Raw genomic sequence first — 12,110 nt, forward strand, 5'->3', positions numbered from 1 at the left:
TATTATTATTTTTGTTTTTTGCTGTACTCCATGCAGGTTATAAATTGGGAGAAGACGTTACACATACCGCCGCAAGCAAAGTTATCACACGATGCCACAGATCTTATATTACGGCTTTGTTCGTCGGCCGACAAACGTTTAGGCAAAAAGGCTGACGAAGTGAAGGCCCATGATTACTTCAAGGGCGTGGACTTTGCCGATATGCGGCGTCAAATTGCTCCATATATTCCAAAGATTGAACATCCAACAGATACTTCAAATTTTGATCCAATCGATCCCGATAAGTTGCGTTCAGATTCGAATATGAGTGGTGATGAGTTCAACGATACGGACAAACCGTTTCATGGCTTCTTCGAATTCACCTTTCGTCGCTTCTTTGATGATAAACTTAATCCTGATGTAATGGATGACCAGTCACCAGTGTATGTTTGAACGAATACAAAAAATGTGAGTTGTTACTAGAGCTTAGATTTTTGTATTTGCTGCGAACGAGTGTCGAGCGCGAGCACAAGCGACGACAGCAAACGAAGTTTGTGTGAAAATCGATCCCAAAATTTTATGAGAAAAAAAAGTTAGTTAAAGAACAAAACAATGCATAGTCAATTTATTTTAAATCAAGTTTTCTTTTTTTTTATAATTATATATAAAAAAAAATATATATTTCACAAGTGCGTAAGAACTATTTACACATACACTATATAAATATATATAAATTTTTGAGAAATGTTAGCCATTCTTATAAAAGAAAAAAAAAACAAACCATACAAATAACACACACACACATATATGTATATATTTACATATATATATAAACATAACATACATAAGTATGAATTTGAGTCATTGTCTCCATTACCCCACCGTAATTTTAACTTATACTCAAGAAGAGAAGGTGGTAGAACTCATGATATCGTATCATATCGTACATTTGAAGGAAAAGAAACATTTTTTATAGCTACACTTACATATACATATATATATATTGTAATTACGTAATAAGGTTCGGAAGAAAGTAATTTATAAAATATATAGTTGAATGTTTGCCAAAAAAAGAATGGAAAGAGAAAACGATTAAAAAAGGAAGTGAAAATCTACAACACACATCATATATATACAAACTAACATTATTTAATTATTATCGTCGCTTTAGCAGCAGCAAACAAAACTTTTTTTTTAAAGGGAAGCAGAAATGAAATAGGAAAAGATTGTCTTAGATGTTTTCAAATAAAAATAGAATTCTTTTTCTTAAACTAAACCTACAGTGCTTTAGGAACTTTCTTTCTTTCTAAGATGATGATGAGCGCGTGCGTTGGAGTTGTCGTTTTGGAAAGTTGAGAGTATTGAGTGCCTAGAGAGAAATGGAAATCGCGAAGGGGAGATGGCGGCAGCTGCATGTCTTAAGAACTATCATTTCACCAATTTTGAATTGATGAAAACATCGAAGTGAAATTCATGTATGTTTGTTCTTTGTAGGTTTATTTCATAGAAAGAGGAAGAAAACAAAAACACACAGAATACCAAAGTTTCTACAAATGTTTGAAAACATCTAATAAGATTTTTTTTTGTAATGAAATGAACTGAGTTATTTTTTACGTTTAATTTAGGTATTATTATGAATTTATATGAAGAAAAACAAACAAAACAAAAAATTTATACATATTGAGTTTTTTATATCAAACTATCCTAAAAACATTTCTTCGTCAATTGCTTTCTGTTCGCTGCTATAAAATACATCAATCGATTGAGGTGCTTTTCAATGAATATTGGATCCGAGTCAAACCAATTTAGAGTTTTTTTTTATCTAAAAAAATTATACACATACGTATAGATATCAGCTGGCTGGATATAAAAAAAAAACTAAGTTTAGATCGTAAAAAGAACTGTGTGACTCAAAACGCTGTATTAACTTACATATCTAGGAGGCGAGGACAGCATCTATGATTTATTGGGCAAACGAAGTAAATTTCTCGTAGCTTTTCTTATACTAGGTATCCTTGACTTTATTGAAGTTTCTATTTGCAGGGGTGCCGATGCAAATGCCCTCTTATATCAAACGGCCCCGGTAGCTGAGTATGCCGTAGCTGAGAATATTGGATCCGAGTCAAACCAAGTTTTTTTATCTAAAAAAAATTATACACATACATATAGATATCAGCTGGCTGGATATAAAAAAAACTAAGTTTAGATCGTAAAAAGAACTGTGTGATTCAAAACGCTGTATTAACTTACATATCTAGGAGGCGCAGGACAGCATCTATGATTTATTGGGCAAACGAAGTAAATTTCTCGTAGCTTTTCTTATACTAGGTATCCTTGACTTTATTGAAGTTTCTATTTGCAGGGGTGCCGATGCAAATGCCCTCTTATATCAAACGGCCCCGGTAGCTGAGTTGAGCAAGATTTCGATTCCCATTAGAGGCTTTGGTCATAATGGACAAAAATTAACCAAACCTTCTTACAAAATAGTCTACAAAATGATAGGCGTATGGTTCATACAGATCATGGTACTAGACTCACGCACATATCTAGTCTTGCAATACCTATACACATCCTTGACGCAGATTGATACATATATTTTACATTAAGCACTGCCTCATCTACTTTGGAAGTACTCATGCTTCTGCTTCATATAACGGCATAATCTCATAACCGGGCGCATCCACAGGTTGCGGATAGTGGGGTGCTTCATCCAGAGTAGCTGTAACTGCAGTCGCGGACAATCAGCTGTATCGAGCGGATAGTCTCAGTGAGAGGTCGGGTGGCAACGGCTCCTGCACAAATACTGAGTGCCTACGATGCTCGATATGAAAAGGCGAGTTATTGGCGACTTTAAATAACCAATGGCCACCCTGTTCCCGTGGCGATCGGTTCTTTGGACCGGAACGAACTTGCTCACCTGCATGAGCTTGACGAGGATCGCCACCACCACATAAAAATGTGGTTACAACAACAACAACCGTATAACTTGTAGATCACCAATTTATCGAGAAGTGGCTTTGCTCTTGCTCTTCTTGCTCATCTTGCTCAAGCTCCTTTTAAACGACCAGACATGTCATATGAGCTGTCACTTTCTGTATTCATAAGACTTGTCTTATGTACGTCATATACGAATAGAGAAAATCGAATCTCATATGTATTGTACCTTTTTTAGACATATGTCTACGTGTATATTTAATGAAATAAATGCTCGATTTAATCGAAAAAGTTAAATATTTGGTCCCATATCCATTTGTCATATTAAATTTTTCGTACGTATCCAACGATGTGTACAACTTTGAGAGTTGGTATTTATACCCTACACCACCACAGTGGTACAGGGTATTATAGATTTGTGCATTTGTTTGCAACGCGCTAGACGAAGAGCTAGACCCATCGATAAGTATACGGATCGGCTTAGAAACACTTCCTGATTTGATTTAGCTATGTCCGTCTGTCCATGTATTCTTATAATCAAGGTACAGGTGGCATTTGTTGTCCGATTTTCACAACATTTTGCATAAGACTCTTTTTTTGGACGAACGATATTGATTTTGATAAAAATCGGTCCATATTTAGATATAGCTCCCATACATATCTTTCATCTGATGTGCCTTTTTGAAGCCGTAGAAGCCACGTTTTTGGTCCGATCTTTATCAAATTTGGCACGAAGTGCTTTTTGTGACGTCCCAATATGTGTGAAAAATTTCATAAGAATCAGATCAGATCTATATACAGCTCCCATATATAAATTTCATCCGATATGCCCTTTAAAGCTGTAGTAGCTAAAATTTTAGTCCGATCTCTACAAAATTTTTCATGAGATGTTTTAATTGACATTCCAATACGTGTGCAAAATTTCATCAAAATCAAATAAGATTTAAATAAAACTCCCATATACAACTTTTATGTGTTTCGACTTTTAAGGTTGTAGAAGCCACAATTTTCGTACCATCGTAAGAAAATCGTACAAGGTTCTATTCGATAGTCGATCAATAGGTATGCAAAATTAAAGTCTGACCAGATTTGGATATAAGTGCTATATACTAAAAGCATTACGGAGACTCGGTAATGTAGGGTATTATACAGTCGGCTCCGCCCGACTTTTGTCTTTCCTTACTGTTTTTGAAATTACATTACATGACATGTCTGATCGTCTAATGGCAGCTTTAGTCCAAAGTAGCATCGATTGATAATTATTAGTCAGGTTCTCAGTATTTAAGCAAGAGACGGTGCCGTTCGTCTTCTTACTAAGATTCTCCACTCGATATCGTTGAGTGTCCGCGACTGCAATTACATTTGCGCTCGGTGACTCTCAGCTAAGCTTCTGGAGATAACGATGAATACCACACAGATCGGAGCTGAAAGTTCCAGCCCATGTGCTGCTCATTATGAATGGATCAACCCTATTGTTGATGGAGAGCATACTCCTTAGCTCATAAGCTTGACTATTTAAACCCTAATCGAGCAGAAAGTCTTTTTTAACGGCGCACACAATCGAATTCTTAACTTAACAAAACGACCTATGACATAGAGATTAAGTGTGAGGCAGTCTCTGCGGCTATAAGACTTAAGGCAATGGGAGAATGGATTGAGGATGGGAGCAGTTCATACCATCGCGGTATAATCGTGGTGACGTTAGGAAACCTGAAAGGTAGGAAAGAGGTTTCCGATCGGATACCTGAGATGCACCTTGAAGTCGAGTGCGAGGCACTACTGCCATCGGCGCAGTCTAGCCATCTGGAAGATCATGTTACACGGATGGATCAAAGCTAGAGGACAGAGTGGGCCTGGGGGTCTACATTGAGAATCCAGGGACTGAGATCTGCTTTAGACTGACCATAATACGGCATTGCAAGCGGAGATCCGAGCGATCACGGAATGCGTGAAGGGGTGTGGTGCTACCGCGAGGACGTCGAGTGTGAACATCTTTAGCGACAGTAAAATTGACATAAGGGCAATAACAACCAGGACGGTAAGGTTACGAGCAGTCTTGCAGTGTAAGAAAGAGATTAACGCCTCCTCTGAGAATGGCAAAATCCGCAGCATTTGGGTGCCGGGTCATAACGGAGTGAGGGGGAATGAAAGGGTAGACAATTTGGCAGTAAAGGCCGAGGACTGCCGTCAATAAACTTGGTTAACCCGAAGCCTTTCGGGTCGACGCAGTCCGAGTTAGGGGGGTGGGAGACGAATGCGCTTGCAACATTGTGGAACAGCGAAACGGTCGGTAGGACGGCGAAAATCCTATAGGGGGATCCAGATCGTGAGAAGACGAGTCTATTACTGAAAGGAAGTAAGAACGAGGTCAGTATAGCTATTGGTATCATAACAGGATGTAGGCCACCGTAGCGCTGAGGTTAGCATGTCCGCCTATGACGCTGAACGCCTGTGTTCGAATCCTGGCGAGACCATCAGAAAAAATGTTCAGCGTTGGTTTTCCCCTCCTAATGCTGGCAACATTTGTGAGGTACTATGACATGTAAAACTTCACTCCATGTCATTCGGACTCGGCTATAAAAAGGCTTAAATCGGACTGCACACATTGATATGTGAGAAGTTTGCCCCTGTTCCTTAGTGGAATGTTCATGCGCAAAATTTGCATTTGCATCATAAGGGGACACATAGGACAACGAGCTCACTTATGTAAAATCGGTGAGGCAAGTGATAGCATGTGTAGGGCATGCGGGCAAGATAATGAGACGTTGGAGTATTTCCTTTCCAGGCATGAACCAACTTCGGGGAGTGGTATTGAAAACAATTAAGGATTCTGTAAGTTGCATGGAATTCCTAACTTAAAATGTATAGTTTTTAGAGCGCACAACAAGCCGATTACTGGCTTAGGTGTATGTCCATAGTGGCATGGGGCGGATTAAAATCTGAACCCTCTTTTCAACCTAACCTAACCTAGTACCTATTTAATCTCTACATAAACAAGTGGTACATTCTCTCGAACACTAATTAGACTATTGATAGTTTTAAACTATCTTTTGTACCGATTTAGTGTCTCGAGCAATAGAAAATGTTTGCAAGAACCCTTCTCCGGATGCTCAACCAGAGCATTGTTGTCCGTTGAGTTTGTAGTATGGCATCTAGAAAATGTAACGTCGTTCAAATTGATGGACAATGATCGTTCTGAAATCTTTGCATCTTAGACAACGAAACTGGCAACTACTCGTAGTTCCGTCGTCGCTTCTTTTCGTAGTATCAAGTACACAGAAAAAAAAAATAAATAAAAATCGGCTTCAATAACCAAATTAATAAATCCAATTAATTTTTTAATTGAAATTGATTCAATCACGAAATTGATAATATTAATCACAGCTCTTGAAAAAGGCGAATGAAAAAATTTTCAATTTAAAAAATTGTTTAAATTTCCAATAAAGTTTTTAATCAATCCAATTAAAAAAGTATTGAAATTTTTTAAATTTTCAATTAATTTTTTAATTGATTTAAGTAAAAAAATGATTGAATTGTTGAAAATTTCCGAATGTAATATTAAATTTTTTTGCAAAAAGCTCGCTGTATGCAACTTGATTCACATATGTAAAACTCCTGGAACTCGAATTTGACGTTTATGTTTGATTCCACGATCACTCATCAAAAACAAAACACCTCCGGAGGTTTTTCTAAAAATTCAACGGAAATTTTTAAATGAAAGATTAGTGAAGCGGGTTTGGATTTAGATACCGACATTGAATAACAGTAATTAATATATGAACTTATGAATTGTATGCATTGGGGAAGTAACCCCAACAGAAAAACATTTATCTAGAATATGTTATAATTATATCGATACTAAAGAATTATATATTAAAATGCATATTTTTATCATAAATAAGATTAGAAATTGTTTGTCAAAATAACAAGCGGCTTGAATTTTCCAAAAACGAACGGTCATAACAGTGCTGTTGTTTAGACCTAACAGCACTGTAAGGGGAGATTCTGATGCAATAAAAAAAATTGAAAGAAAAATTGCAAATGCGAACGTTGCAATATAAAGATATTTTAGGTCTTGCTTTGGAAAAGAGGAAAACATGGCGAGTGAGACAAATAATGTTATTTTAATGACATCCGTATTACTTATTACCCAATTTTAGGAAGTTTTGTTCATGGAACCTTCTTCACGAAAAATGAAGCTAAATGCAAATTTGCTTCTATTTTTATACCCTCCACCATAGGATGGGGGGTATACTAATTTCGTCATTCTGGTTGTAACTACTCGGAATATTCGTCTGAGACCCCATAAAGTATATATATTCTTGATCGTCGCGACATTTTATGTCGATCTAGCCATGTCCGTCTGTCTGTCGAAAGCACGCTAACTTTCGAAGGAGTAAAGCTAGCCGCTTGGAATTTCGCAGAAATACTTCTTATTAGAGTAGGTCGGATGGTATTGTTAATGGGCCATATCGGTCCATGTTTTGATATAGCTGCCATATAAACCGGCCTTGACTTTTTGAGCCTCTAGAGGGCGCAATTCTCGTCCCATTTTATTGAAATTTTGATCGTAGTGTTTTGGTAGCACTTCCAACAACTACGCCAAGTATGGTTTAATTCGGTCTATGTTTTGATATAGCTGCCATATAAACCGATCTTGGGTCTTGACTTCTTGAGCCTCTAGAGGGCGCAATTCTCGTCCGATTGAACTGAAATTTTGCACGTAATGTGTTGGCAGCACTTCTAACAACTGTGCTAAGTATGATTCATGGTCCATGTTTTGATATTTCTGCCACATAAACCAATCTTAGGGCTTGACTTCTTGAGCCTCTAGAGGGCGCAATTCGCGTCCGATTTGACTGAAATTTTGCACGTGGTGTTTAGGCATCACTTCCAACAAATGTGTTACGTATGATTCAAATCGGTTCATAAACTGGTATAGCTGCCATATAAACCGATCTTGGATCTTGAATTCTTGAGCCAATAGAGCGCGCAATTCTCATCCGATTTGGCTGAAATTTTGCACGTGGTGTTTTGTTACGACTTCCAATAACTGTGCTAAGTATGGCGCAAATCGGTTCATAACCTTACGTAGCTGTCATATTAACCGATCAGGGATCTTGACATCTTGAGCCTCTAGAGGGCGCAATTGTCATCCGATTTGGCAGAAAATTTTTACAACGGCTTCTCTCATGACCTTCAACATACGTATCTCATATGGTCTGAATCGATCAATAGCTTGATACAGCTCCCGTATAAACCTATCTCCCGATTTTGCTTCTTGAGACCCTACAAGGCGCAATTCTTATCCGAATGAACTGAAATATTACACAATGACTTCTACAATGTTCAGCATTCATTTATGGTCCGAATCGGACTATAACTTGATATAGCTCCAATAGCATAACAGTTCTTATTCAATATTCTTTGTTTGCCTAAAAAGAGATAGAACTCGACAAATGCGATTCATGGTGGAGGGTATATAAGATTCGGCCCGGTCGAACTTAAATTGTCAAAAGACAAAAATGTTTGTGGAAGTAATCTGAATTTCAAAATCTACTCACTTTTGCTCGAAATTACCACCTTTTGGCTTGATTATGGGATGTTAAAAACGAGTTGTAAGCTGCATGAATTCCCGTACAATGATCTTCTTCGTCGCATCCACCCTGGCATATTTTTTCGTCCTTCCGTTGCTCTCAAAAACGGCCAAATTAAAAAAAAAACCGGTAATATTCGCATTAACTATGACGTCAGGCTGGATGGAAACGATTGGAAAGCGGCCATTGGCGGTCACAGCTGTTCATACCATCACATGAGATGGAAAATTACTTCGGTTGGTCGTTCGCAGACTCAAATTGTCGTACGTGCGTTGGGGAAATTTTGCTCGTCGGAGAACACAATGTTTGAAAAGCGCAGCAACTCCTTTGCTTTTTCGCCTTTGGAAATTTCTTCACTTTAACTTCACTTTAAACTTGTTTTACAATTGTCAAACCATTTAGCCTTTGGCAACGCTACCAATATCATTATGAAGATACATATTGTTTACTTTGAGGTGTTTGCGTTCGCCAACAATACCCGGTTGTGGTTTTCCAGCCAAATATAAAGCAATTACACTATTACACTTGAATTTAAATAAACACAGAAGCAAATGCCAGCTGTCATTTAGATTGACAGATATACCAATGCGCTTGAAAACACTTGGTGTCGCTAGCGTGTATAACCAAATGAAACCGGAAATTAAAAAAAAAATAGTCAGCTGATTACTACGTACATTATGATGTTAAAAACAAACAAAAAAATCAAAGCAACAGCAGTGCCTTTTTATAGCGCTAAAACATAAGTTTCTAAAAAAGATGTACTAAACACTACTAAAAATGTATTATAACAATAACAAAATGAGTGCCTTTTTATATACACTGAAAAAAATGTTAATTAATACCTAAAAAAGTGAATTTCTCGATTTTTTAACAAAGGTTGCAGCCATTGCTTCCTAATCAATAACCGGGGCGAAAGATGTAATTTCGCTAAGTATCGAGATATGCTGCGTTGTATTTACTAAACACACAGTGGGGAGCAAAACTGACTCGCTGCCCTCAATAAAAGAAATCTCGATGTCAACATAATTTACAAAGCTAAAATAGTAATCAAATGAGGCACAGCTAATGAAACATCCCGTAAATTTTCCTTCCCACTGTACATACATACATACATATTTGCAACACATATCTAATAGCTATGATGTAAGAAATAAAAAATGTTTCACAATTAAAATTTTAATATGTCACAAAATGAAGCGCCTAGAAATGTCTATATCAACTATACATACACAAAAAATTAAAAAAAAAAATCAACCAACTACATCCCTATGCATATCTAACGTCGTTTTACTATGATAATTTTTCTTTGCTTCCATAAACATCTCGTTGGCTTTGTCTTCGTCGTCGTCATAGTCCTATTCATTTATCTGGTTTGTCTTATGTTTATATATACATACATACTATATGGTCATCGTTTATTCTACGTCTTAATCTTATTCTACTGTGTATTTAGAAATCATATTTTTTAGTTTAATGCTTTCTCACTTTTTTTCTGCTAATAAATTATGAATTTAGTAAATTTTTAGTAATTTATGACATAACAAGAAATATATTTTTTAATTAAATAATTATGAAAATTTTAGTAATAACAAAACCAACAAAAATAAAAAAAAACAGAATACATGAAATAAATATATATATACATAAACATAAATATTAATTTAATGTTTAACATTTTAATTTAAGTATAATGCAATTTTCTCTAATAAATATTTACTTTATTTTATAAAATTGAAAACAAAACAAAAAAATATGAAATTAAATTTTCATAAAAAATATCTAAATCTTAGTGTTGTTGTTCATATTTTATTATTTCTTTATTTTTATAAAATTATAATTCGTTGTATATATGAAAATCAAAATAAAAAATACATGAAAATAAAACAGAAGAAAAATGGTGTGTCTGATTTTGGGGCACTGCATTGGATGAGCAAATTTGCCTTTATAAACATACTAACCTAGCCGAACCGGGCCCGCTCTGCTGCGCCTTCTTTAACTCTCTAATATCTTTTTAGAATGCGTATATCGAATTCGTGCCATTGTAGCCTATGACGCTAAAACCGTTTGAATCCTGGCGAGAACACCGGACAAAGCGCTGTTTATCCAATCTTAATGTTGGCGACATTTGCGAGGACACTCCCCCCCCTGAATGCGGATATCGTATTCATGCCATTGTAGCCTATGACGCTAAAAGCGTTCGAATCCTGGCCAGAACACCGGACAAAGCGGTGTTTATCCACTCTTAATGTTGGCGACATTTGCGAGGTACCTTGCCATGCAGGGTCATTTAAAAAATTTTCCCCAAAAAGGTGTCGCACTTCGTACTTATCTTATCATTGATTTTAAACTTAAATCGGAGAGCACTTATTGATGTGTGAGAATTTGCCCCTTCTCGGTTCCTGGTGGTAATGATCTTCCTTAGGCTAATGATCTCATTAGAAGAGGGATGGCACCTCAGACATTTCGACTCAAATATGGATATCAAATTCGTGCTGCACTTCCAAATCCCTTTAATTTGAGCCCCATATTGCTATGGCCGGTAAATATGAACCGATTGGAGGGTGGTTAGGGGCTGGGTCGGCCACCGGCACTTTGCACTGAAAATAGATATCAAATTCGTTCTTTATTCCCAACGAAAATGAAGTTCAGTTTAGAGAGTGCTTTAGGGCGTACCCCAAAACACTTGGCTTCAAAATTGGTTTATCAAATTCGTTTTCTATTCTCAAATACCTTTTATTTGAGTCCCATATTGTCATAATAGGTCAAATAACCCATTTGACGTATCTTTAGGAGGAAAAGCGCTACCTAGACTTGAACGCAAATTTTAATGTCATATTCGTAATACTACCTTTCATTGAGTTCCATATAGCCTTGGTCGACTCATATGCCCATTTGGGGTATTTGGAGGTGGGCGATCTCCCATTACTTGGACCTAATGTTTTATGCCATATTTTTAATATACTGCCTAATACTTTTCATTTGAGTCCCATATTGACATGAACTTCGAATATGTCTGGGGGGAGGGGGGTTCCCGCTGGTTACTTGGACCGAAATTTTAATACCATATTCGTTTCCTGATCTCCAATACCTTTCATTTGATACCCTTATTATGCCCATTGGACCACTTTTGGTTGTGGGTGGCGTTTTTGGGGTACGGGGGAGGTTCCGCTTCCACCCGATATCTAAATAGTATATAGCCTATTTTTCCTTCCAGACATACGTACACAATCTATGAAAATTTAAAAAAAAATCGATTCAGTCAAGTATTATTAGTCATAATGGGTCTAATAGCGTTTTTGAGGGGTGGCGTGACCCCCTATACTTCGATCTGATTTTGTATGCCAGATTCCAAATCTACTCCCGAATACCTTTCATTTGAGCCCCATATTGAAATGAACGTCCAATATGCCTGTTTGGGGGAGTTTTGGGGTTGGTGCGTCCCGATAGGTACTTAGACTCGAATTTTAATACCAATTCGTATTCTACTCTCCTATACCTTTCAGTTGATATCTATATTGTCCCGATCGGTCAGCTTTTGATTTTGGGTTGTGCTTTTGGCATAAGGGGGAGGGTCCGTCCCTCATCCGATACCGAAAAATT

At 36.9% G+C, this 12,110-nt stretch overlaps 1 protein-coding gene across 4 annotated transcripts in view; it reads left to right on the forward strand.

Annotated features, from left to right (window-relative positions):
* Positions 1–6,614, forward strand: part of LOC106080546 (serine/threonine-protein kinase Warts) — a 32,935-nt gene extending 26,321 nt beyond the window's left edge. For 3 of the 4 annotated variants that reach the window (XM_013241956.2, XM_013241960.2, XM_013241958.2), the window contains exon 8: positions 37–6,614. In XM_013241956.2, the coding sequence (XP_013097410.2) occupies positions 37–432 (396 nt within the window). In that variant the 3' untranslated portion in view covers positions 433–6,614. The remainder of the gene's footprint in view (positions 1–36) is intronic. The other variant, XR_009396957.1, reaches the window with a different exon arrangement.
* The last annotated feature ends 5,496 nt before the right edge of the window (positions 6,615–12,110 follow it).

Source organism: Stomoxys calcitrans, chromosome 2, assembly GCF_963082655.1.
Source record: "Stomoxys calcitrans chromosome 2, idStoCalc2.1, whole genome shotgun sequence".
Lineage (NCBI taxonomy): Eukaryota > Metazoa > Arthropoda > Insecta > Diptera > Muscidae > Stomoxys > Stomoxys calcitrans.